Raw genomic sequence first — 27712 nt, 5'->3', positions numbered from 1 at the left:
TGAATGCTATTAGAACATTGGAGACTGCAACTTGGTAAAATGTTGAGTACATCGACCAACCTACGGTCCTAAAACGGTTATTTGTTATAACATACATATTTATAAACTTCACCAAAACCTATCAATACATAAAAAATTATACGAAATACTCAGGACACTCAAAAATGGAACCAAACTTTTTTAACGTTTATTTTATTATTTTAAACCAAAAACCGATTTTACAATATGTGTTTTCTAACTATAAATTAAAGTGATGTATTAGGGGGCCGATGCTACGCCCCGAACAATAACATATACCTACTTATTCTAGGTTTACCATTGAGAATATCTATCTTATACTTTAAATGCTTTAATTATTTACATAAAGGAATAAACTAAACAATTCATAATAATTATAACATATGTAAATAAACCCGGCCAAGTCAAGATTGTTGCAACCATATAACATGTAACATGCAAATTACATACTAGGTAGAACAAGTGTAGATTGCTATACATACTATATTGAATATGTAAGGCCCTACTACGTTAGTGGGGGACTTTTAATACACAATTGTGTAAAGACCATTTGATTCGTTCAAACTTTTTACTCACACAATTACCATTAAAAGTAAACACCTCCCACAATAGCGGAGTAAGCCTTAACAAATATATAGAGAACAACAACTTCCAAATTTACAGACCGTTAAAATATAAAGCGAAGTTAAAATAATATTTACAATTATTAATACTATTGAGACGGGACTTACTCAACAACCGTGACTTCGCCGTTATAATAATAGTTGTGAAAATAATATAAACGTTAAAACAGGCGACAAATTGGTTTAATTAATACACAATATGCAGATAAAATAGTTCAAACAGTTGAAACATTTGTTTAATCAATACATAATTATTGAATTACATATTAACAGAATTGTCGACACGACAATAACTATTGGATAATGTACCAAAGTAAAAAAATGTATATTTATTTAATTATTGGATAGCAATCAGTGTGGCATTAGTCACACGGGCTATGAAAATAGATTATAAAATATAATAATAACAATATTGATTAATCAACAATATAATTATATATGCACGATTCATTGCTTTCTTTGTACCATCGCACACTGGAGCGCCACCATACAAAGGGACATTCAAAATTATATTTTTTAATTTTAACTATTGGTGGTTTTCTCAACATAATCTTTTTTCAGGGTGTTATGAAATAGTGTTCATTAATAGTAAGACATCATTCATTAGCTTTGATTTAGTTTTGATTCCCGGGTAGGGCAAAGGTACTGGCTTTTTTTCGGATTTTAGAAAATGTTTCAGTAGTATTAAAAATAGAAGTAAGATAACTAGATCCCCAAAAAAGATTTCGATCAGAAAAGCGCAACAATATTTAAAATTAAAAAAAATACTTGAGCACCCCTTTGTATGGCAGCGTTCCAGTATGCAATGTATGTGTTGGCGTTGTTAACATAAACATTCAAGTGAAACAAGTTACAATTCCGGAGGCAACAAATTCATTTACGGAACAGATGGGTTAGTAAAGATATATTTTGATTTTAAAATACATTAATATATGCAAATGCACATAAAACACGAACTTACATTATTTTGTTTAACATTAATACATCTATCTGAGACACATAGGAAAGTACACAAAGACAGTGTTGTCAGAATGTATAACAATATATAATGTATGTATATACGGTAACACAGAGCGCCAATGTATGGAGGAAATATATTCAACTACAACTTTAATAGAAAGTTATTATATCATTATTCGTACACAACTTGCTTAATTTATGACGAGTGCCAGAAAACACGTTAATAACACTTTAAAAACCGTGAGTTAATATGAAAATGACGCTCCACGAATATGAAAATACTTCGCCTTTCGTTATATAGAAAACCAAATATGAGTGACACTAACAATTTTGAAAAATTGGCACACTATATAGTCATCTACAAACAAAGGGTAACTGTTTGCCAAACGAGTCAAAAACTAGTAAACGTTAAAATTGTTCTTTAAAAAATTACATTTGAAAATCGTTCGCCGATGATAAGTTTAAAAATATAATAAAATATAAAGTGACAAGTCAAGTAAAATTGTTAGACATTTGCAAGAAATCTCGTCACTTATACATTAATAAGATGATTTAATAAGAGTGGAGGATTTCAGCGATTGGATACTATTAAAACACGGAACATGCAGATGTATTCAAAATTACGTTACTATATTATTATAATGTGATAACATTAAAACTCTAGCTCTAGTGACCGCAGTGCGTCTCACTGCGGCTTCCTTTATCTACTTACTCTAAGTTTATACGATAATCTTAATATGATTTTTTTTCTGAATTCACTGAAATCTTTCCATTTATTTAAACTACCAATAACACACATTATATTGATAAAATTTATGATTTCAAAATGAATAGATATATTATGCAATATCAACACGAATAGATATCTATAATATCATTTTAAAATTATTCTAACATTCATAATTTTAATAAAAATAACGAGATTTATTGCAAAATATCGCAGATGATAATTTTAAAGACTTATGTTAACGTGGTTCACTTATAGATATAGGTACATTAACGATGATACAGAATTTCATTTTCAACTTTCTATGTATATATGTTACGGTCTAAAGATATTGTAAATAGACTGCACGATGATGTTACTTAAGTCGTAGGGTGCATTCAATGTCCCCTTGAATGTTTCGTAGGATAGTAAAATCATGCTGTATGCTTATTTATTATCTTGTATATATATATAAGTCGGGTTTTCCTTCCTGACGCTATAACTCCAGAACGCACGAACCGATTTCCACGGTTTTGCATTCGTTGGAAAGGTCTAGGGCTCCGTAAGGTTTATAGCAAAGAAAATTCAGGAAAAATTTAAGAGAAAATCAGGAAAACAGGGAAAATCATTGGTGGCGAAACGGAGTTCGCCGGGTTTGCTAGTCTTGTATATATATATATATATATATCATTTCAAATTGATTTAATTTAGTCATTAATGACTTGCCAATAAAAACGATACCTGCCAATATGCCGCGTCAGTAAAACGATACAAAATAAGAATAATTTAAATAATAATAATGTCATGCACATTTATTTTCTTCGAGCCGCACAACACGTTATGTAAATAATACAATCCGATATATTTAACTGTTTTGTATATATGTACAGAGTTTCTCTGGAAGTATGGATCATATTGAACAGGAGAACAGAGGAGGTGATCCCCTAACTTTTTAATCTGGCAATGTTAGTTCGATTCTTAACGGTTCAAAAAATATGACTATCGTTAAGAATCGGATCACCATTGCAAGATCAAAAAGCTGGGAATGATCTACTCTATGCCCCTGCTTGATTTGTTTCTTGCTTCCAGGGATACCCTGTAGTCTCTAACAAGAGCAATCCAGTCTCTTGATTTATATTTCACAGTAAATAGTTCTTCTAGAACGAATAGGGTTTCATTATCATCATCATCATATCAGCCAAAGATATCCGCTGCTGAACATAGGTCTCCCCCAATGACTTCTAGATAGGCCGGTTGGAAGCGACCTGCATTCAGCGGCTCCGTGCGACCTTCATCAGGTCGTCTGTCCCGCGTCCTACGCTGCCCTTGCCAGTACTCCAGCAGTCTTCACTCAAGAACCTTTCTGCCCCAGCGGCCGTCGGTTCCACGGCAGCCAGGGGCGTTGGGACTGCCGGAGACTGGCGACCGGTTCGTATTGATTTGCCAATACTCGCCACGCTTGGCAGGCGGGTTGGCGATCGCATTTAATAATTTCCAATTAAAGAACGAATAGGGTTTAGAGATTTAAAATATAAATGTTTAAATACTTCTCTCTATTTTATAGCACATATTAATAAATTTATCTTGGAAAATCCAGCAAATACTCAACACTCACTTATACATATGTATGTAATAGTACAGATATTTATGTATAGAATTAAAATTCCTGTCGAGGAATTTTGAAAGGAAACCTGTCGTAGCGATCACATAGAAATAGTCGTCACATTCTATCTGTTCTTAGTGTTGTGATAAGTTGACGAGGCTTCGTCTTTTCTAATTAATAGTCATCACAAAGCACAGAGGGAGACTGTCAGCCAGAATAGCAAAATAGGCGGAGCTGGATGCACAATTTCCTATATTCTTAGTTTTTTTTATTTTGTGACGTGATCTTAACTGTCACTGCTTTGCAACGACCGTAACATATATAGTTCACTTCTAGAGTTCATGTTATGGTAAGATGATAAAGTAGATATTCCTATTCGGCAACTGCGTTGTCCAACACCGAGAAATCGATGTGCTTATCGGACCTTAACTGTCATGGACGCGCCAGACGCATTTTCCGGACAGTCTCGACGTACTGCTTGTTGTGAGACATCACGGTCTCCTGCACCTTAGGGGGAAGCTCTTCCATAGAGGGAGCTGTGCCCTCTTCAATATCTGTGCGCCTGTAGAACAAGATGTAGGGCGTACTTGAGCGGTTCAGACCGTTCAGTTGGGCCTCATCAGACGATGTGACGACGTCGTCGTTGTACATGTTCCACTGGTCGTTATCTTTGGCCAGAGTGTAGTAGTGGCCCGAGTCAAGCGTTGTACCTGCGTGTATGACCGCGGCGTACAGGGTGTAGGAGGCGTGTACTGCCTGAGAGCGAACCGTCGGCAATGTGATGGTGTGGTTGTGATACATCGAGTGCATCAGTTTCGTCTGAACCTGGAGCTTCGGGTCAAATCTGTTGATGGAAATGTTACTATAAAATTTTTGTTTCAAACAAAATAACTATTTTTAAGGAACAGAAGTAGATGTAATAGATACAATGAAGTACTTACTTAAAATTCTTCAGCACAAGAATCAGGTACTTTGGAGTAGTTTCGATGAGCACGCTTCTTTCAGCGTCGCGGAGCTCTCCGCAGTCACGGCACTGGTACTGATTCTCGCCTGTTAGGCTCTCTTTGGAGCAGTAATACTCGAGCAGGCTCTGGACGTTGTGTTGCCAGCCTTCTGGTTTGTCAGGGAACGCCAGTTGCAGATCTCGGAACACGTCACGGGAGAGTGACGATGAGTGGCACTCAGTGCACTCTACACGAGTGAGCAGGACTCCGCCAAACATGCTGTCAATGAAAGAGTCGCGTCGGAGGAACGCAGACTCATACATGCGGAGCCGTTTCTTTGGCGGCACGCTCTCCATCTCAGTGCTTGGGCGCTTGTGTACACCGGAACTCGACCCTGGAAAGTATAAAAAAAATGTTCGGGAAACAAACTAGAAAAATCTATTCTATTGTCTAAATCTATATTTATGTTTGGCTCACGGTATACCCGAAAAGTAAATTATTAGTAGAAATGGCTTGGTTTTGAACCTACATTATAAGATGCAATGGAGTGAGATACAATTACGATTAAGGCCAGACTTTTAGAATGCTGAACTGCAGTGTGTGAGACATTGTCATAACAAAAGGTCAATCTGCATTCTATAGTAGTAACCGACTAAACTGTTGAGCTATATTCGTCCGGCAGTGCCTGTGTTATGCTAATTCAATATCTTTCATCTTCCATTCAAGCGTCTTCTGTAACAATGCCAGGTCAAATGTCTTACACAAACTAAGTAACATTGTGCAAAACGAAGAAATAGCATCATAATCGATTTACTTTTAAATATTTGTTTGTGACTCTCCGAGGTGTAGAATAATATGAAATGCCCCCATTTCACATCTTTGTTAGTATAGCCACAGAGAGCCAAACTTGCATCATGTAGGTCTTTGATCGAATATTAATCAAGAAAACTGTATAATTTTATCTCGCCTTATTTTAAATACAATGAACTAAAACGAATTGATTGATGAGGTCACAAGTCGAGATATACAAGACGGAGGAAAATATTTTGAATGATAATAAATTGATTCTGAAAAAATGTTGCCCACGCAGAACGAGATCGTCCTTTGTTACATAAATACTATTCACGAGTATAATAATGTTGTGGTATTATTACCAGATTTTTAAAAATAATAACTGTTTAATTTATATGTTTATTTGAACGTAAGACATTAGACGATGTATGTTAATGAGCTATTAATAATTTTTAGCAATCGAGGCTTGACGGTAAGGTTTGTACAATCTCTAGTTATCCAAAGTTTAATTTTCAAACACTGGCAAATTCAATACAGGGATTCAATAAAAAAAAACTAGTAATAATAATGTTACCAGCATCGCCGTACGATATCGGCCGAGGTCAAGTATCTCAATAGCCCTAGCGCACGTGTAGCGAAACAATAGTTCTTTAGTCTATTCAAACTGAATATTTAAATCCTTTAAATATCGGCCCTATAATGATCTATAATCGAGAGGAATTTCTATCAACCTAAATGTGCGCAGTACCGGATAATATGAGGGTAATTGTCAATACACAACACAACTAGTATACAATTGACGTCAGAACTACCAATGGCGCAGGCGTACAACACATATAAAAACACGCGTCAACTACATTTCCCTTTAGCCTTTAAAATATTGATTTCCGTCTATTTTTACAAACAAATGCTATGTTGATAGAAAAGTTTTTGCATATTGATAAGGTACGTTATGTATAAAATATAACATCGATATGAGGGAAGTCAGATGTGCTCTTATTAAGTTTAATGTAATACCCACTTGTATTACACACCAGTAATGTGAAGAGTATAAGAGTCTTCGGCCAACGAGGCAAGTGTGACTACCGGGCAAAGGGTCTCGGGTTCGATTCCCGGGTCGGGCGAAGTATTGCTGGGCTTTTTACGGATTTTCGAAAAATTTCTCAGTAGTAGCACGGAGTCTGGAAATGTGCCCGGTATATGGCCTGGTATATGGAGCAATAGGCTCACCACCATTGGACTTACAATATAAATTGTAAAAAGTGAGTGTACACAGTGGCATTACATGCCATAGTGAGCACCTCTGCCTCCCCCTTCGGGCATTAAAGGCGTGACGATGTATAAGAGTCTTCTATCTAGAGCCTGTCCTAATCAAAGGAAAATAACAGATTCCACGCTATTATCCAAATTGAAAAAAAAAAAAAAACGATAGCTATGTCGAGAGAATCTTTCCGTTATAATTGGTTACCATGTAGACTATCTCATTTCATGGTCTTACCTCTATAGTCAAAGAGCACCAAGCATAAATAAACCTGAGTATTCATAACAAGACTATTGTGATTAAAAACTCTGGAAGGAACTGGTATCTTATTGTGCTATGACCCCAATTACTTAGAACACATCAAAGACTATAACTACATGAGGATTCCAGTAAGGGGCCTGTTGTACTTATACGAAAAAACATTCTATACATAATCAAGTAAATTCCGGTTTACTATATGTCCCAAAATGGTTCGTTAATCTTTGTTCAATAAGGGATATGTTTCGCTAGTAAAAAGATTGTATAATGTGATGAGGAAGCTTACCAGCAGCACTGCTACTTGGGCGGGGCGACACCGAACGGCGGTTGGGACCGGCCTCCCCGTTATTATTATCATTGGCATCGGTACTGTGAAAATAAAAAACAAATATTAGAATAATTATGTACCTACTTAAAAGGTGGAAGTGCGGTGGGCGCTTGTTGAGCGACAGCTGGCCAATATACCTATCGTATATATCAATCATTGTGATGTGTACTTGAAATCTATACCTTTTGTCAAAGTATATGACATTATTCTACGCTCAATCTAGAAGTTAGGTAATACCGAAAACATTGTGAAACGTTTATAGATATTGATCGCAATTATTGGTCATCATTTCATAGTTAATAGAACAACGCTTTCTCGATACTTTGTACGCCTTGCAATACATTATACAAGGCATAACGAGGCACAATTTATGCTCGTATTCCGTCACTTGTTGTATCAACACTTGACCACACCGACAATTGATCGACCATTAGCAATATTCCTGTCGTGCTAATTTTATTCCATGAGAACTAGTGTCGCCAATTGAAAGTCTTTGTAGACTGATTGATATGTTGCATAATATTTATGATGTTGTCAATACAAGATAGGAAAGATATGTAATTCTCAAAAAGAACCTAGTCCTTTGATAGTAGCTTAAAAAACGTGAGTACTGTTAGGTATAAAATTATTGATAACTGTTGCTGAAAATGAATGAATTCTTATTTTGGAGAACTTGGCTTACCTTGTAGACTGCGCAGCCTGCTGAGATGTCTGTGACACTATACGCAGGCGGCTGTGGCTGGACAGCACGGCTGGGCGAGTGTAATCGAAGTTGAGATCAGAGCAGTGCTCATAGGATTGCAACAGCTCAAATAAATATCTGTTGATGAAAAAAAAACGTATTTGTAGCAAAAAAAAACAATAAATAAACCACTTTCGAGCATTACAAGTACATAAATACCGCGACTATATACAATCCATTGCCGGACAGGCCTTGAAATAGCGGAAAAAATAACAATAAAATATTTTTACAAAACAAATCTCTTTTTTTAAACTTATGAAGTAACCCATTTCCATAATCGGACCTTCGACTTCATTACAGTTCCGAGGTTAGTAGAATATAGTTAGTTTCTTTGATATGGTTGAGAAAAAGTAGACAGACGGACAACAATATGTGCTGAAAAGATTAAGGAGAAGAAGAAGACTTGTCTATATTAGTTATTTTAAGTAAAACTACTCTAAACGTGGGACCTAATGTCTTCCAGCAATTAAATACAACAATATAAATTTAGTTTAACACCTACTTCTGCATTACAGTTGAAAAATAAATGTTATTACTTTGTTGTATTTTTCGTACACACTATATTTAAGTCTCATGGGTTCATCAACAAATATTAGGGAGTACTAATAGTCAGACTAGAGCAAGTAAGTCCTGAAGTGGATTCTCATTGAAAGACGAAGTTTATAAGTATGAAGTTTCTGATACAAAATCTGCTTAAAATTTCCGATATATGTATTTTGAATCCTTTGTAATCTCCTTAGAACTCGGAGCACATACCCAACTTTAAATGTTGTACGTTTATATTACGAAATATGTATAAACTATACATATCTCACATGAAAATACCTATGTATGTGTTTGTATATGTGCATGTGTGTGCAATGTCTTAGGTGTGAGATCGGCACGTGTGTTCGCACACAAAGGGGAGCACAATAAGCGCTTCCTGTTATTAAGCCACTAGAGGCATGGCCAGTAACTAACGCTAGAACTAGGCTAACTCTAGCATCTAGACCTCTAAACAAGGCTTAGAAGGACTTTAGCCGGATTTTTAAAAAAACTAAGTGCTTGTCCCCCTTTATCAGGCCGCTGAAAAGCCGCTATGTACCTGATACATTTGAATGAATTAAGAATGTAATTTGTATGAACTTTCGTCACATAAGTTTATCGGGTACTTCTACAATGGCGGTGAAATAGGCGCTAAAACTAACTAACAAATATTTGATGGCGATGACGTTTAATTATTGACAGCTACACTAATGGAAATCGAAAATTCGAAATGGACTTCACTTTAAACTACGTAACTTATCATTTATGCACATAAACGGTACCTACGTGATGTGCACAAAACCGGTAGTGTTCATTGTTTGCCCAACGTAAATATTCTCGTATTTAACAGAGTATTGTTTGCATGAACGATTTTTTTTTGTTTTTCCGCAAAGTCGGAGTGGTCTGGATGGCGGGCTACGAGTTGTGGGTAGCGGAAACAACCGCTTGAACATTATTCCGACTTATTCTGCGTTGAACTCGGCACCGTAATGGTTGAAAAGCGTGAAAAACGATGAACCTACCTGTATTGCGAGAAAATCTAGGTACATTTATGTGTATCATCGCTTTTTCCTGCTTTACAAAACATTCCTGAAGCAAATGTATCTCTATTTACAAAAAATTAAAAGTTCACATGCAAAACGTGCTTTCATGTTGCGATACACGGAACATATTTTACTTGTTAAAAGTTGTTATGAAATTTTGTATTGTACATCTAACATTACATATCCGAGTTGTACACACTTTCGAGTTGTAAAAATTTATATTTTTAAAAGTCTCCTTAAAGGCGGCAAAGTTTATCTGCGTTCATTTTCACACATCAACAGTCACATTCGAGGCCGCTGTTGACCAAAGCCTCTTCTCGGATCGAGAAAGTTTTAAGTATTAATCACCACGCTTGCTCAATGCGGGTTGGCGATTTCAAACTTATAATTCGAAATTATAAGCCCAGGTTTCCTCACTATGTTTTCCTATAACCTCAGTTTTCCTTCACCCTTTGTCAGTCACATAGAAATAATCTTAGAAAGTACATATAACTCGGAAAATGTCACATTGGTACTTGCCGTTAGTAGGTTTCAAACCCGCGCTCTGATGCATGAGGGGTGGGCGTTTTAAACTTTCGGGCCACTACGGCATTATTTTGTGTGTTCTTTTACAACACTTGAAGGGTTGCGACAACTATTGTGCAAAATTTTCAAAAAGTCTTTCTTTGTTTTACAGTCACATTGTGGTAGGTTTCCCATTGAAAATAAAAGTTTGCTGTTAAAGTTAGCTTTACAAAAAAAAAAAATGTATTGAATTTCTAAAGAACAAAAGTGTATAGAAGTATGTCAACTTATATGATACACCTTTATCATAACATTCTAGAAAATTATTACGATACTCGAGAGAATTCGTAGCCTCAGGTGAAATGCGTGAAGTTGAACGCCGATTTATTAGTCAAAGCGTTGTTTACATAACTACAGATCGCGGTAAAGGGGAGTTATCAACTGAAACGTGGAAATTGGCGGTATCGCTCTGCCGCCTCGCAAAGAGCTTGTAAACTGTTGCTACTACTACTATTGCGATGAAAATCGCAATAGTAGTTCAACTTCTTTTTATCTAAGATTTGCCTAGGAAAAAGAAGTTGGAATCATTGGTCTGAGTAAGAATAGAAACCAATAAATTTAGGGTGTGTGTGCGCTTTACTTATATTGCGGTGCAGTGCGAGTTGTAGAAGACAGTTCTTAGTATTTCACTAACTTTACTGCTGACACGCAGAACCTTCGACATTTGCAGCTAAAAGTTCACTGTCAGTCAGTTTCGAATTACTTTGAAACGTAGCGAAAATACATTTAACGCAAAGGCGCGGGCGTTTAGAAACGCTTCAGTTTACGTCTTGCTTTAATTAAACTGAATACTACGCATTTATCAAATTACATGATTGAATCCCAATCAATATTAACCCAAAAGAAGAAAAAGAAGAGGAATGTCGGAGCGAGAGAAGTTAAAAAAAGTAGAGAAAAAAAATCTAGTAATCCTGTAAGTTCAACAAAGGTGCATTCAGTCCGACTAAAATCTATAAACTCGAGCTAAAGTATTTACTACGGGAAATAGGTCAAACAGTATCCAGCGGTAGTGCGCATGTTCGCCCGGTACGTCCTATGCACGCGACTGTATGTGTAAAGGTACCAATACAAACTTAGCTATGTACGTAAGTATTGTAATTATATAACAGCATTTGCATTCACTAACTTCATCTTGACTCTGACGTGAGTTTCCACTCCGGTATACCTAAGATATAAACTTATGAAGCGCTTTAAACTTCACGTTTTCCGCCTGCCTTGAACAGAAAAGCTTACTTTAAAACCTTCAGTCCGGAAAGTTCTACGCTTGTTAAGTACTTAAATTTCAAATAATTATCAAAAACAGGTATCAGAATTTGTTTCCGCAACTTTAGCAAGCAAAATATGTAAGACTTAACTATTAAAATTATCTTTCATTTGTAGTAATCTTCTAATGATAACGTGATGATACATATCTTATTAATTAGTTTATCCCCAAAATAACTTAATCCAGAATTCGACAAACTTTTCCATTTTATAACGAGAGATACAATTTACAAGTACCGAGGTTCGACGACATTACGTCAACTTGGATAAGTTTCGACATGTTCAGTACGGTCATTCACCTACAGATCAATCTCGGCAAGTGTGGGTCGAACTGGGAAAACGCGATATATTCAAAGCAATTTTCGATTTTTCGTTTTCCGTTTATTTTCCGATTCAAAACATTCGAAGAAATTTGTACAACATTTATACGATTTCTAGAATACTGGGGTCTTAAAGTATTACGTATACTCCATTTTAATAATTCTTCTTGGAATTATATAGCGTGTATGGAACTTTCCGTTGAAGTTTACGTTTTATAAGGTAATATAGGAGTTTTAATGAGGAGAAACCTCTTGTCTGCTGTTGCACTTCAATTTTAGTTCTTATTTATATTTCTCTAACTGGAGTCTTCATTGTTTGATTAGATGTTAACTTTTCGTATTACTCGAAGTTGCTTTGAACTTGTTCGTAATACTAACATTACGAACAGAACTAGGTATTTGAATTATGAATATTAAGTTGTTTTTGACGTTTTCGCTTGGTTGTATGACGAGATATTAACGTGTAGGAATATAAACAAATATGCAAGGATAGTGCCAAATCTTTTATGAGACAAATATGTACGTAACAATAATAATATTGTTAAAGTATACACGAACTAGTTATATTGCCTTACATGAATGAATACTAAACACCAACAAAGTACGTTTCAACGACATTTTAGGGCTGCCTAAGAAGCCTCGCGCTAATTAGTTCGTCTTAATTAATATAGCCAAGTACAATCGTACATTGGAGCAATGGTTTCAGCCTGCAATGTAGTGTATAGTCTTGTAAGAGACCCCGCAGACATACAATAAAATTGTAAGTTGGCCAACTATCGAACGACTAAATTGTGTACTTTTATGATTAAATCAACCGCTTTATTTTATTGGTTACCAGCCGCTGGCTTATTCGATTTAGTCAGTGACAGTATTGCTAGCGTGGTGCGTGTGCGTGAAAATGCGGAAAAAAAACGCTCTAATCGCTTAATTAATAATTAATTAATCGATTGTGATACGATCGGTGTCCAATTAATTAGTTGGACGATTTAGTTGGACAAGATGTGCGGGCTAGCATATGTCACTATACCTATTCGTATACTCTGCGATTTAGTCGGCCAACTTGAAATTGTAAATCTGCGGGGTCTCTTAAAGTCGACATCGTGTTTGTCGCTCGTCGCCGGCAGGAAATACCCTTTGACAAGAAAATGAACCATCTCCGACTAGCTAACAATGCACCGCTCAGAAACAATCAAAGCTTGCATGCTACTGACTAGTAGATGAGTAAACGTTATGTCCTTATTGTGACATGAATGTATACTATTTTATCTCTGAAATAAGAGCACAAGATTTACCTTTTAATTAATTATTACCTCGACAAAAGATAAATAGGCCAGTGAGTCAAAATTCGATATACGAGGATTAAGTAGTGTTTATAACGTGAGCATGGCTCCGAGTTAACAGAGCCAACCACAATCCCTGAGCCTCAGAAAGTCAGAAAATTTCACGAGAATGTCGAGTGAATTAACGCTGTCGCATGAAAGCTTACCAGTGCTCTCAACGTGCAAAAGTTTCGGAACGGAACAGAAATTCCTGGAAACTACTTAAGACAATACCTATTCAACTCGAGGAAATTTCAGATCCACTAACGTCGGTTTAAAACAAATAAGTAAAAAGAACTTGGCTTGGAAACTAACCAGACCTATCATAGGGATTCTTTTGCTTTTAGTTGTGGAATAAGGTTGACGGGTAACTTTTTCAAACATTTTTCCTGTTTACCTGGTAGATTAATTTTTAAAAGTTGAATTTCTTTAAGGTTTTGGTGATATATCGTCATACGTGTTGTTTGAATACGTTTGAAGACGTAGAATGAAAACTTTAAATCGGTTTATCTATGTCTTTTATCATTTCCATATAACAAAATACGTGTATTTATAATCTGCACAAAGGGAAGAGAGTTCAGACCACGCCTAGTCTGTGTACCTGTATCAGAGCACGAGTAAGCTTTATACAGCTATATTTCACAATATTTCTGGAAGCATTGCAAGTATTGTGAAGGATCAACGGTTGCAGCGTCTATATTTTCCACGAATTTTAGTTTGAAATTCTCGTTCGTATTCGAGAATGCCTTTGTTGTCAACATGACAATATTGAAAACAGATTTTAGTTTATTTGGGATTCACTTGAAAATTTGTGAAAGCCCTACGTATTTGTGAACGATGTTAGCTGAAAAAATTTCAATAAAGTCAAGACAAATAACATCAAGATAAATAGACTCGAATGAACGGTTCTTTACTTGTTACGTAATGTCCTCGAATGAAAATATCTGACGGACAGGGATAGCATTTGCTCGCGATTAAATTAAAACAATCTCCACAAGACTGACAGCATTCCGCGCCACCGCAAAAAAAAAATCCCAAACTTAGAGACGAGTCACTTTTAAAACCATCAAAGTTATGGCTGCGATTTGACTATTTTTGTACCTCATCAACCAAGCAATTAAGTACCTATAAAGGCAGATTTTGCCAATTAACGTAAGATCAGTGGCAAAGTATTTTCCTCTAAAGCATTATAAAGGTTCTCTTTACGCCCACTTGCCACCTACACGAAGATCCCCAGGCTACGAGCTGGTTGTGCGTTCAAAGAAAATGTGTAAGTACTTGTAACTATATAAAGAGAAGATAAAGAAACATATTATGTAATCTATTTTTGACAGTTTTCCCATAAATATGTGGCGTAGATTATTGGCCGAGAGTTGGCTAAAGTTTGGAAGGCGCAAACGAGGTCGTCCAAATATGTGTTGAATTGGAAGATATCGTCAAAATCACTGAAAACAGATGAGGGATGCAAAAAAACAGAGGTGAGGGGATGATATGGAAATGGCAAACTTACCCTAAGAACTCGGAGCTGTCGTGTTGGTTGTCCCTGGTGAAGAACGGTGGCTTCACTACTGCAAAGAACTCGTCCGGGTTGAGTTTGGTAGTGATGGAGTGCATCATCTTCCCAAACAGAATGCCCATCTTCGCCCAATAGGGCACAGCGGTCATCTTCAGCACCACGTGAGTGCTGAATCTGCAGAAAGAAAAACATTTGTCATTATTACATTCCCCGAAATGTTAAATGTTTTGTCAAATAAATATATTTTCGTCTTTCCATTAACGTATTGTAAGAGGTAGCTCTTTATGATTGAGAGATATTTTTATTTTTGTGGAACGAAATAATTTTTTTTTTTCTGATTTGACCCGTATTGTTACAATTTCCATTCTCCCTATTTGTTACTTTTTTATAATTTCTTAAGTAAACTTTTTCTGTAATGTATATTATATGCTCTTTGCACCCGGGGTTTATTCTTTTGTGCATCACCCAAGGGTCAGACTGATAGAAAATGGCTTCGGTATTAAGTCCACGGTCCATCCAACATTTGTGTGCATAAAACTTAAAATAAATAAATACAAAATAATTAAATAAAACTATAGAAAATTAAAAACAATGCAAAGCAATCAACATCACAAAATTTAAAAATACTCGCTGCATACGAAATGAAACCCTTAAATTCGCAAATGAAACGAAAAAATTAAAAACTATTTTCATGCGGCGAAGCGAGCGCGATGAATGAGACTAATGCAATTATTCGGAAACTCTGTGACAGCCTTTTCGTTTCAGGACGTCGTGTCATACGGACTTTACATGCTAATACAGACTGGCGGATTGATTTCAACATTTCCATGGATCAACAATTGATCATTAATTATTAAAAGCCAAGTCTGTCTACCACTGTGAGATTTATCCGTTTACTGTTCTTCATTACTATTCTTCTACAAATGGCAAATGCTACAGTATATTAAAGATACTTGGAAATGTTATAGAATTCAATTAGAGCGGGCAAAGTAAACGAAAGACTAGGTACTTAACTCCGCTTGCAATTGAATATCTAGAAAATGTCACAATTTTCTTGTGACGACGGAATGCAATTTCTCTTCAGATTTAATACCAACTATACAAAATTGGTTCGTATAGTTAAAGCATCACAAATTCCCGGAATACTATACAGAAAAGGTTGTCGCTGAGCTTCACTATTCCATACCATAAAGATATTTTAGTAAAATTATTCCGCAATATTAAACTTAAAAGCAACTTAACGATGGTTTGTTCTCAAATGAATAACATTTTTTGTGAAACATTCATTTCAGAATCCAGAAGTTTAGTGAATATTTGTGACGAGTAAAATGGCTTTGAGAACTGTTCAACGGCGGTTTTTAAAGTTTTTTATTAAGACCAATAATAAGTATGATTGCGAGTTAGTGAAAAGCAACGTCACGCCTTTTATCCCCGAAGGGGTAGGCAGAGGTGCTCATTACGACAAGTAATGCCGCTATACAATGTACACCCACTTTTTCACATTTGTGTTATAAGTCCCATGTAATGGGGATGAGCCTATTGCCATATACTGGACACAATTCCAGCCTCCGTGCTACTACTGAGATTTTTTTCCAAAAACGGAAAACACCCCAGTAATACTTTGCCCGACCCGGTAATCGAACCCGAGACCCTTTGTTCGGCAGTCGCACTTGCAACCACTCGGGCAACGAGGCAGTCTTTTAAATAAATATGTGTATATACTGTTCAATAAAGAGGTCGTTTGTAAGACGTAGGTAGGGTATGATGCAACGAAATTAAATAGCTATGTTCATTGGTTTGCAATATAGGTGTATTAAATCCCTTCAAAGCGCAACAGGCACTCTCTCAAAGGGTGAAATGCTCTTAAATGCTAGTGTAGCGATTTCTCGAAACTTCTCGCGTTATCGATTAACTGGTGAACTGTCCACTAGGTACTTTGTATACGGTACATGGAAACTGTTGTATTCTATTCTGGCCAGATACCGTAATATGATTGAAACTACATGATTGTGCTTTGTGTTTATCTAAAGTTGGTACCTTATGTACGGAGTTAGGTTCCATGTGGTATATTGCTATCTCACAACAGCCTTTGTTGTGTTACAAATATTCGGATTGGCTATTAAAGGATTTTTTTACTAAAATTTATCTTATCATCGTGTAGATATAGTTATTACAACAGAAATAAATAAATAAAACTGCTTTTATTTTATTTTTTGTAATTCAAGGTTGTCTTTTGCCGCCATCGCCTTGCCCAGTCGATGACTAGGGGGGGGGGGGGGTAAGTATTAAGTTTGTCTCCGCATGGCAAATAGATTATACATTTATAAGTTTTGTTTAAAATTCTAATTAACACTAGCATGATGGTTTGAATTGGGCATGAAAGAGGAAAGAGCCACCATCCATCAACGGACTAATAATGGAAGTAAATAGTTAAGATAATGGAAAAATATCAGATACGTATTTTTTGTTGTCCTAATAAAAAATAATTATTTTTAAATAGAGTGGGTTAAATTTTATGTAAATTTGACAGGGAATAATAAAAATAGACGTAATAGGTATGTGACATGAATCATTAACAGCCTATAAGTGGCCACTGCTGAACAAAGGCATCTCCTCACATGGAGAAGGATTGATCACTAATCGACACGCTGGCTTAAGGCGGGTTGGTCATACCAATCTAATTAGAAATTATAAGTTCAAATTTCAAGTAACAAATACATTAAGTAATCAAATACCTAATGCACTTTCCCTGACCTAAAATATTCAGGTCATTTAATAAACATGCAAGAAGCATAAGTTTTTCTCACATAATAATATGTACGTAGAACAATATTAATTCGCATTCATTCATTAAATTGAATTGGTCAATGTATTATCAACAACAATACATTATGTTGTGTAAAACAAGATTTGTTCGGATCAAAACAGGGCATTAGTTAAAAACTGTTCGAAAATATTGGAAAATGGTGTTCTGGAGCTACTCTTTACTATGCGGGCAAAGAGGACAGTCGGTTTTACATAAACGGACGGGGAGATGACGCCAACACACATTTATAAATGCACAGGAATATCAATCACAGAACGACAAACCTTCGACTCTCGATAAGAATTGCAAAATCGAATATTTGGTGTCCATTGTTTTACAGTTTTTTTTTATGTGTGTTCGCAAAACACGAATTAAAATTTATCACAAAAACTCGAGACTGTATTGATGGTCAAGATGCAATAATTGTACGTTCAGTTTTCAGTTATATGGATCGCTTCAAGGCTCGTATGCCCTAAAAGTTAAGGCAAGGTTCTCATAATTTGCTTGTATTTGTAACATATAAACAATCGCTAAATCAAATAAAGATTACTATTCCTAACCTGGGAATTAACCCTACAGTTCGAACTTGGCTTTGGTAGTTACGGGCGCCCGACTGAGTCAGTCATCACTTACATTCAATAAATGCCGCGAGGTCGAGGGGTTCCCGTGTACCTATTTATCACGTTAGGATCACTTGTGCACTCATAATTAGGTACGTATAAGTACCAGTAGTATAAAACTTGTACAATATCTCTCTGTTATTTATTATCTGAAGAATATGCCGAACAAATGATTTTATGAATGCCGCTACAAATGATTTTTAAATGAATTACCCCAAAATACTTTATCTAAAACTAAAATAAACTCGGATGAAACTTAGAACTTCAAATTAACCGCTGTGCCCGCCCACCGAAAAGCTTAGAGAAGAAATGTGTTAATTACCCTCGAATACAAGTCAACTTGTTAAAATAATTTAATCTGGAGTCTGGACACAAAACTGAACTGACTAAACAGACAAAAACATGGATGTAAATAGAGAATAATTCGCTCTAGCAAAGTACGTTAAAATAGACAGATTACATTACAAAGGCAGTAGCGGATGAAAGCGAGATACTTTCAGTAAAAACTTTGCGAAAGTTGAAGCTTGGCGAGTCCAGGTCTGACATCAAACATACCAGGAACAAAGCACCTTACTAACGAACAATAAATATTTATCAAACAAAATAGTCGAGCTTGTAATTAAATTGTTCGTCGAATATGCGTATTGTGCACTGTGCAGTTCAATTAATTATTTCTGTTTGAAATGGTTTCGTTGAAAGAGCAAAATATGTAGTAACATGGAGCATACATTTTAATAACAGCCTTCAGAATTAATGGAAATCTGTCTGTTCGATATTAAATATGGATATTGTATTATTCAAAAACTGTTTCATGTTTAAATGCAGAGAGGTAGCTATTTGTATTTGCTTTTAACAGTGTAACGCGTAACTCCGCTTTAATGGAGTAAGTTTTTTTGTTCTTTACACTTTTAATTATTGCTTTCAGGTGAACGTAAAGTATTTGTAATAAATCAAAGTTAGGTAAAACAGTTTTGGTCACATTATAAATTATATCACTTTAGAAAAAATATAAACAATAATAAGTAAGTACTTACTGTCTTGTGACAAGCAGAGCTTGCATGACGCTGTTCATGTAGCAGGTGTTGCCAAGGTTCAACAGTCCCACCTTCCTCATTGGTGCGTGTGTGCTTACACTGGTCAAGCAAACGTTACGAGCGCGCCACGGGTGTTGCTGCAGATAGCGGCAACCACGAGAGGCCATATGACGTTCCAAGCACAGAATCTAAAGAAGAAAAAAACAACATATAATAATTAAAAATAACATACAATAATAAACAGTATGCTAACATGAAGTACGACTAAGAATAAAATAGTTTCTGAATTAATTCGAACATTTTCAATATAATTTTAGTGAATTGTCTAAATGTAATACTTTTACAAAAAATTATGATAAGTACATCACTAGTTTTATCCCTGCCGACACGTCTCCGGCGACTTCGTAACGTTGCAGCTCGGGTTGGCATTTTGCCGGCGCCAACGGTGCCTCTGTCCGGCCGCGACTACGGCCTGATATCAACTACAGCGCGCTTACAGTCCCGAAAAGCGCCGAGCGTCCCCGATAAGGGCCGAGGGGTGAAATTTGCTCACACGCACAGGAGTATTGTGAAATAAAATGAAGTACGAAAAGTTGTAGGTGGCTGTTGTAAGATTTCTTTCTGCTTTCAGTTATTTGTACACTCGACAACACTGATTAGTTACTAGGCCACATAACTATCATTTACAGCGTTATAGAATATATTTCATACTAATGTGCATGAAACGTGTTTCCACCAGCTGATTCAGTAATTAAGAATAAATAAAAATAAGTCTAGACATAAAAATAAGACCTAACAACCACTGAATAAATCGAATAATTAACGATCGAGTTATAATATTTTCTCGTCGTCTTTTTATGTGATATGATATTTGTCTTTTCAGTTGCAAGTTTTTCGCAATGGTTGTCGCTTGAGGCATAAGTTAAATGTCGCCGGGTCGCTCCCAGCACGCACATTGAGGTCTTTTTGTTATTATTACACATATTTTAAACATAATTAAATGCAAAATTTCTAATGATTCAATAACTGAGTATAAAGTTTGCAATGTTTGAGGCAAGCACGGAACTCTCAGGTAATTTTAGTTGGCCCATATATGAAGTAACTTTGGACAATCTAAAATATTTTTTAAACACCCCACTTATAAAAATTTTATTTTCTTAGTTGTCAGTCTACGAATATTTATTAATAATTATCCACTACTGATAGTCGTGGGTAACTTATTATCCATGATCTATCGTGCATATTTCGTTGCTATGGGAAATCGTTATACAGGTTTGATATTACTTGTACAGCTACGTCTGTCTTACCCGTTTGACAAACATTTTTAACAAGGTTGATCTCAATTTTGAAAACAATAATGCCATTTTAGCGACATTAAAACATAAGATAACTTGGATAAGGGTAAAATATTGTGGTATGTATGCGGTCTTTTTTGTCTATTACTAATGGTGGCCGAGTGTATCTGACTTTTATTTAATGGTTAGAATAGTTTTTGATATTGATCGCGCTAAGATAAACCACAAGGCCGAGCGATGCTGTGAACATTGATCGCTGATACAAATAACTTTGTATGCCTGAACAGACTGATGCTGGGTTGGATTTATTATAAATGAAAATACAATTCAATTTTTATATAGGATACAATTTACAAATAATTGTTTTATTATTGGATATTTCAGAATTTTACTTACCACATCATCGTATTTGTCTTTGAACATATCCTGAGCATCGCCCTTTAAAGCATCGACATGTCCGTCGACTGTAGCTGTTAGAATGTCAACGACGTTTTGTAGAAGCTGACGGCTCCACTGACCGCTATCGTTGGCAAGATTAGCCAAAACACGTCCAACGTGGGGTGCAATCTAAAATAAAATTCAAAGTAGTAAAATAAGTATGTACAGATCTGAAACACAGATCACAAACAAACGAATTATACTGAAACTACTGTACCCTGTCAAAAGCCTCAGTGGATTCACGGAGTGATGCTAAAACGTGGAAAATGACCTCAGCTACGGACTGTCGGAGTGATACAGGGTCGTTCAAAGCTAAGAAAAGGCGACCCAAGTTGTCTACCGATACTTCAATCAGGATATCAAAGCGTTCATTTTCCTGTACAAAAAAAATGAAATAGCAACATTAGTAATTCCGTTGATCTAGCACAACGTTGATTAGGTTCATCTCTCTCACCTCTAAGGCTTTTATAAATGCCAAAACCCAATCTCCTAACGCAGGAGTACCATGCCATTCGTGTAGCCAGCAATAGAGGCAAGACAGAGAAGCTCTTAGACCCGCTCCTGCTGGACCGTTATCTCCCTGCTGTACTAGCCAGCGCGCAGCTGACAAATTACCCTCTGCGTCAGAACAGTCTAGTACGATAAGGACCACCGATGCGGCAGGACAAGCGTCCGATTCTGCAAAAATAATAAGCTCGTCAACCAATAACTTTTTATACGAAAGATCACAAGCAAATTAAAAACACATCACAAGGCATTTTAATATCTACAATAAAAAAATAACTGCTAACTCACGAGGATCAGAGATGAACGTGTAAAATTTATCAAGAATCGCTGTTACGATTTCGTGACGAATACTACTGTGAACCGTGTTCACAATTCGAAGCAAATATTCTTCCACAGTTTGTAACAGACTCCACATCTGCTCTTCATTGCCAGATGCACGAGCTGCAAGCATTTCACACAACAACAATAGTGGTTTGTATTTTTAAGTTTAAATAAAGGTACGATCAATCAGATTGACAAAAGTGCGGAAATATTTACCAAGACATTTGACAATGTCCTGACAGTTTTTCACGAGTTCTTGAGGTGGTGGTGGCATATAGTCTGTCTGATCGTTCATCAGTTGGATGTATTGTTCCAATGCCAGCAGATCCAATTGATTTCGATTGTCATGAACCAGTTCGTGCTTTTTCACCGCCATTTTTGAGCTAAATAAAATAAATAAAAATATACGTAAATCAAAATTTTAAATCATGCAAGTGATAGCCAATTGTGGGGAAAGGAATTGTAATTTTCTCAAATAAAGGGGAAAATTAAAAGGAATCATATTAAAAATAATGAACGGGAACAAAATCTAAATTTAGATGTGGATTGAACATAACTTCATGGCATGTGTCTACAATGTTATGTTGCGGATAACATAATAGACGTTTTTGTGACTGGTTACGCGAGGAAGTTTTGAGTAAAAGGTTTGCAATCGCAGATTATTATTCCGCCAAATGGGGTGTGCTATTAGGCGATGGTTATGTAATTTGTTTTATTATTTAATAGTGCTACAAGGGTCAAGCAGTATAAATGATGGAGGTAGGCATTATAAATGTGGATCAACAATATACATACAATACACAAACTGCTTTCTTCTATGCTCTTCATACATTCTACCTAATAAAACAGTTTTTTTATAAATTATATACAAGTAAACTTTCTTTCATTATGTCTCTCAACATGACCTGTATCATCATAATTAATATTGAATTATTGTCTAAACTCTTTCTCAACACATCATCTTTTGCCTAATGGATACACTTGTGTCCCAGGGACCAAGGAGATGCATTCCTCCAATATTTATCATACTGTTATAATTTTTTTATAACCTAATTTTTACTGAACTTTTTACATTTGTATAAATCCTTGTCCATAAATCTTGTATACTTCCCCATATACTACTACACTATTTAAACATTGCAGAATTCTTTTAAAAACCTTTCATACTCATTATAAACTTATTCCTCTTCTGGTCACATTTATTCATCCAAATCTTACATACAATGTTTTAATCAAATAACTAGGTATCTATGAAGAAACTGGGTTATGTCGAGTCTAAATAATATATGATATTACAAAGGTAGGTATAGTGATGTAACGAATATTTACATTCGCATTTGCATTTCCGAATATTCACACATTTTTTAATACTTGCACTCGCATTTGCAATTTTTAATGCGAATATTGCGAATATGAACGTAATAAAAATAAATAAAATTTTCAATTACAAAAAGATAACTTCAATAGGTATTAATTTCATTCATTTTCATTACAAAACATTTTCTTCTCAAATTACTGTAATGTTTATTACAGTATAATGATTATATTATAGTATTCATACAATGAATCTGATGATTCATTGATATTAAGGTTCATACTTTTCATTGCAAAATAAAATTTTATTTTTAAATTAATATAAACAAGTCACAGGTATCTTTACTAACTTACCTTAATATGCTTGGAAAACTGGGCAGTCCATTAAAACTAGAAAATTAAAATAATAAAAATTAGGTAAGCACCAAATTTTGATGAAGACCTTGGGTCTTCGACAAAATATCATAAAGTCATAGATCCCATGTGAATGTCGAAAGTTATTTTGGGCCAAAAGTTAACATTATAGGATTTTAGATTTTTCAAAAATGCTGTAAGTTTTATAATGAAGTTAATTAAAATTAAAAATGTATATAAAAATTGTATTACATATCTATGTATATGAAATTAAAAACGTTCAACGCCATCACGGCATCTATGGGGGCTATTAACACTTTGTTCTTAATAGTTAACCAATGATCTCCATCAAACTTTTGCTGTACCCTACTTTTTATTATTTCAATCGGTTGGTATTTGATGTTTACTTTGACCTTACTAGAAGTTGATGCAACTCGCGCTACAAATCAGCTGTCAAAATTAAACCATAGACAAATTGGTTCAAATTCTTAAGTCAATATTCGCATTCGAAAATATCGTCGCAGATGTTCGCATTCGCAATCGGAAATATCGAAAATGTAACATTCGTTACATCACTATTATATAGGTAGTGAGTCTAAAGCAATGATTAGGTGGGTACAATATTTAAAAAGGAAAAGTTCACTACAGATTGTTAACTCCTCTTTAATAACAAATAGAGACCAGATTATAATACTAGCTGTAAGAAGTCAGTAGTCAGCGGAAAGTTAATTGAAAATTGACATAGGTTGTCCTCAATAGTGGACTAAAGTGACTTTTGTGTAGAAAGCCAAGCAGTGTTTGTTGTCCAATTCATCCTAAAAATATTTCTCCAGAAATGTATATTATTCTGCATCAAACTTCTTTAGTGCACATTTCAGTCTTTTTTGTTTAATATTTTGGCACTTTTCATAATGCAAATAAATCCAGTCTCTTGTAAGTTTCTTATATTTTTTTTGATCCACCTATCTGATAAATTATTATTTAAAACAAGTCATTATGGTGTATTCACATAACAACTTGTAGGTACTGATTATCTTTCTGTTATGAAGTTTTATATATTACTAAACTAAATATGCCTTTAATTACTTACAAAACTTGAAAAAGAAATCAGTGGTATAAGTTAATAGCATTCAATCCCTTTGTCAAATTACACAACTAATTATTATAGTGGTAAAAGTAGAAGCAAAAATATAATTTTATAACATAATTCATTAGAATTCACATACTAGCTGCAATTCACATAATTTATGAATAACTAGATGCTGAACTAACTCTTATTCCAATGTAGCTATAGAACGCACCCTTGCAATCAATACTATATGTAAATAAAAAAAGCTTAATATTTAATAACAATACCTATTCACCAAATAAATTAACCAGGTAGGTATTTAAAACCTATGATTAAGTTTTTGATAGCCAACAGAAAGTTTTTGTTGGTAAACCTTTACCTATGAACACAATATTTGATTATAGTTCATTTGTCCTGAATTAATATTTGGACACAGAACTTTATTTTGCTTCTAATCTAACTAGATATGTTTTTTATATTTTTCTGTATCATATATTTGAATATATGCTTTATTATGCTAATTGTCTCACTATAACTTGTGTTGACATATATAGGAGCAGTTTGTTGTCTTGCGGCCAGTCTCGGAGACTTATTTCTTTTGGGTTGGGATTTGGACTCAGGACACAAATGTGTGAAATGTGTTGTGGTTTCGTTTCTTATGGGTAGGTTGTTGATCTACAGATGGGTGGGTTGTTAGGGCTGGCCGCTAATGCTATCGCTGTGAGAACAGCAACATTAGAACAGAATCAATATTGTAAGAAGAAGTATCTAGGCACCTACATAATATTTAACATGCTGTTGGTTTACCATTAAATAAATAAATTATGAAATCTAGATATTAACTATACTGTCTTAATACGAATTTTTTTAGTGTTCCGTCATAACTAGATACATTATTACCTATATTGAGTAACTTTTTTTTTACTCACAGATTTTTTAAATGATTATAATTGTTATAGGTTCTTCTAAATAGCTACATGGAGTTTCTTGCTCGTTCTTCTCCATTCGAAGCAACACTTTGGAACGAGCGCCTAGCTTCACTGACAGACAGACTGACGGACAATTCAATTTGACGTTTCAAAAGTGCCTAATTTAGGATTAATTGAAATAAATGCTTTGACTTTGACTTTGACAAATTTTCTCCTATTTCCTTTTATTTTATTTTATTATCATGATCAAACATTAAAATCTAATCTAATCTATATTAAAAGCAATAACTGATGATATTTTGTCTTGTTACCACATCACTAGTTTCTTATTTGTGATGATGCTACATCGATATACCTATGCAGATGTTACTTTCTTAAACAGGATGGAGATAACATTTTTAAGCATGTCTGCAACAAAGCAAATGCATTTCAATGTTGCTATTTGCACTTGCATTTGCATTTGAAAAAGTATTCATAATTTTATTGTTATTAGTACCTATTTATACTTTTTTACCCATATGCTTGGAAAAATAGTGTACCTCAAATTATTATTATAAATATTTCAAGATTGGCAACATTGCATGTAATTATCCCTCTTTTCTCTATGAACTTATAATTGTATATCATTACTAGGATGCAAGTTGTTACCTATTAGATTCTTGCATCATTATGTGAACTTCTAATTTCTCATAAAATGCTTTCACCTTAATTATTTAAATGTCACTTCCTACTTCCCTAACCTATCAATATTTAGTTTGTTGTCCGAATAAAATTACTAGGTAATTAATTACCAGTCAGGTAATGAATTGCAGAGCTAGGTGTACTAATAAGTTCAGAAATAGTCATTGATATGGAAATAAATTTAAAGTAGAAGAGTATGAAACATTCAACCCGTGGAATGTTTCATTAATTTCGGTAAATAACTTACCTATTTATAGAATAAAACTATGGATACCAGACAACAACAACAATCTACATCTGACATTTATATAAAACATTAATGCAACAGGCGAAGGGTCATGCATGCTGAATCTCATATACAGAAATCACTCATTAGGTTGATGACACCTATATTATAAAATTAACACTCAACTTACAATCTAACAACACTGTATTAGTAAGGAAGAACCACAATAACTATTACAGCACCACAGTTACACTAAGATTGTGAAACAGCTGCTTTTGTTATCATAGTTCTAAACAACTAACATAATACCTACCTGAGCATTTAATATATTTTAGCTCTTTACCAACCTTGCAAGTACTTCTTGATGCCTATGATGACACATACTCTTTGACATATCAAACAATTACCAATTCATTACAATGTATATGAAAATTCACTTAACCATGTTTAGTTATTTAAAACACACACTAACTAGATTTATATAACAAGAGTATAAATTGAGTATTGACTTAACTACACACCCAACATAACAAATATTCCATAAGAAAGAACACCAGGAAGGTAAGAAGTAACAACCCACAACACATACAGCTGCTTCTACTTGAATCAATATAGGTACCTACTGCCAAAAATATTAAAATAGTTTTCTTTATCAATACACATGAAAGGAAAAATGGCCAACCGATATTAATAAACGTATTACTCACAGTTTATTTTATTATGAATCCTTTACGACAAAGTTCTTCTACGCAACACACCAAATTTCATCAATTTTAGCAATATTCATTGTCCCGTATAGCACTATCTTTTGAATCTATGATGAAAAGCCAGAGATTGCATCGTCGCGTCTCAAACAGGTATTTAATTACAACCAATATTTTCCATTCGCAAACGATTAAGGACACATTTTTTCGTCAACAGTGACCACCGAGTTCCCTGCCTGTAAAACCACAGAGATTGCTATTACTGCTACGCACGATCTATATTACTTGACTATTGAAAAAAAACTATAGGGTATTCAAGGTAAGTAATTAATAGTATTTACGTTCACGAACACAGTACCACTTTCTAAATAGGGAACTAAAATTGGATTTTGTAAAACAAACAAAGATTGATTTTACTCCACTACTTCCATGAATCGCACAATGCACGAAATAAGTAGAGTCGTAGAGATTGGTACTTGGTAGAGCCAAGGTAGAGCAACATAGATATATTTTGCTTTGATAGCTACTCTATGTGTTTATGGTTTTAATTGATTTGTGGTCATAGAGTTTTAACTAGTGATTACATAACACTATAATATTCGCATCCTATATATTGTTGATTATATGCA

At 34.8% G+C, this 27712-nt stretch overlaps 1 protein-coding gene across 5 annotated transcripts; it reads right to left on the bottom strand.

The window, feature by feature from the left end:
• Positions 1-171: 171 nt before the first annotated feature.
• LOC118267299 (ubiquitin carboxyl-terminal hydrolase 35) lies at positions 172-27601 on the bottom strand. 5 transcript variants are annotated; one of them, XM_035581246.2, is made up of 14 exons: positions 27425-27592; positions 27087-27319; positions 23475-23510; positions 22023-22189; positions 21774-21926; positions 21433-21656; positions 21196-21354; positions 20937-21107; positions 19246-19433; positions 14780-14959; positions 8176-8313; positions 7452-7534; positions 4852-5248; positions 172-4754 (listed from the first exon to the last, which is right to left on the bottom strand). In XM_035581246.2, exons 4-14 carry the CDS (start codon positions 22180-22182, stop codon positions 4343-4345), a joined length of 2265 nt encoding a protein of 754 aa, XP_035437139.1. In that variant the 5' UTR covers positions 22183-22189; positions 23475-23510; positions 27087-27319; positions 27425-27592; the 3' UTR covers positions 172-4342. The 5 variants fall into 5 exon arrangements, with proteins under 5 accessions (XP_035437139.1, XP_035437131.1, XP_035437122.1 ...); XM_035581238.2 differs by lacking the exon at positions 23475-23510 and having other exon boundaries at positions 27442-27601; XM_035581229.2 differs by lacking the exon at positions 23475-23510.
• Between the last annotated feature and the right edge of the window lie 111 nt (positions 27602-27712).

Source organism: Spodoptera frugiperda, chromosome 25 (assembly GCF_023101765.2).
Source record: "Spodoptera frugiperda isolate SF20-4 chromosome 25, AGI-APGP_CSIRO_Sfru_2.0, whole genome shotgun sequence".
Lineage (NCBI taxonomy): Eukaryota > Metazoa > Arthropoda > Insecta > Lepidoptera > Noctuidae > Spodoptera > Spodoptera frugiperda.
This window is presented reverse-complemented; position numbering and strand designations above follow the sequence as displayed.

What these genes read in the sequence shown, in the direction of transcription:
- LOC118267299 (XM_035581221.2), bottom strand. Translation starts at nt 23,764, where the DNA reads ATGGCGTTGAACGTTTTTAATTTCATATACATAGATAT. An exon ending in GGACATTGTCAAATGTCTTG is followed by an intron (nt 21,927 to 22,022) that starts GTAAATATTTCC and finishes AAATGCTTGCAG; the next exon opens with CTCGTGCATCTGGCAATGAA. An exon ending in CATTTATAAAAGCCTTAGAG is followed by an intron (nt 21,355 to 21,432) that starts GTGAGAGAGATG and finishes TTTTTTGTACAG; the next exon opens with GAAAATGAACGCTTTGATAT.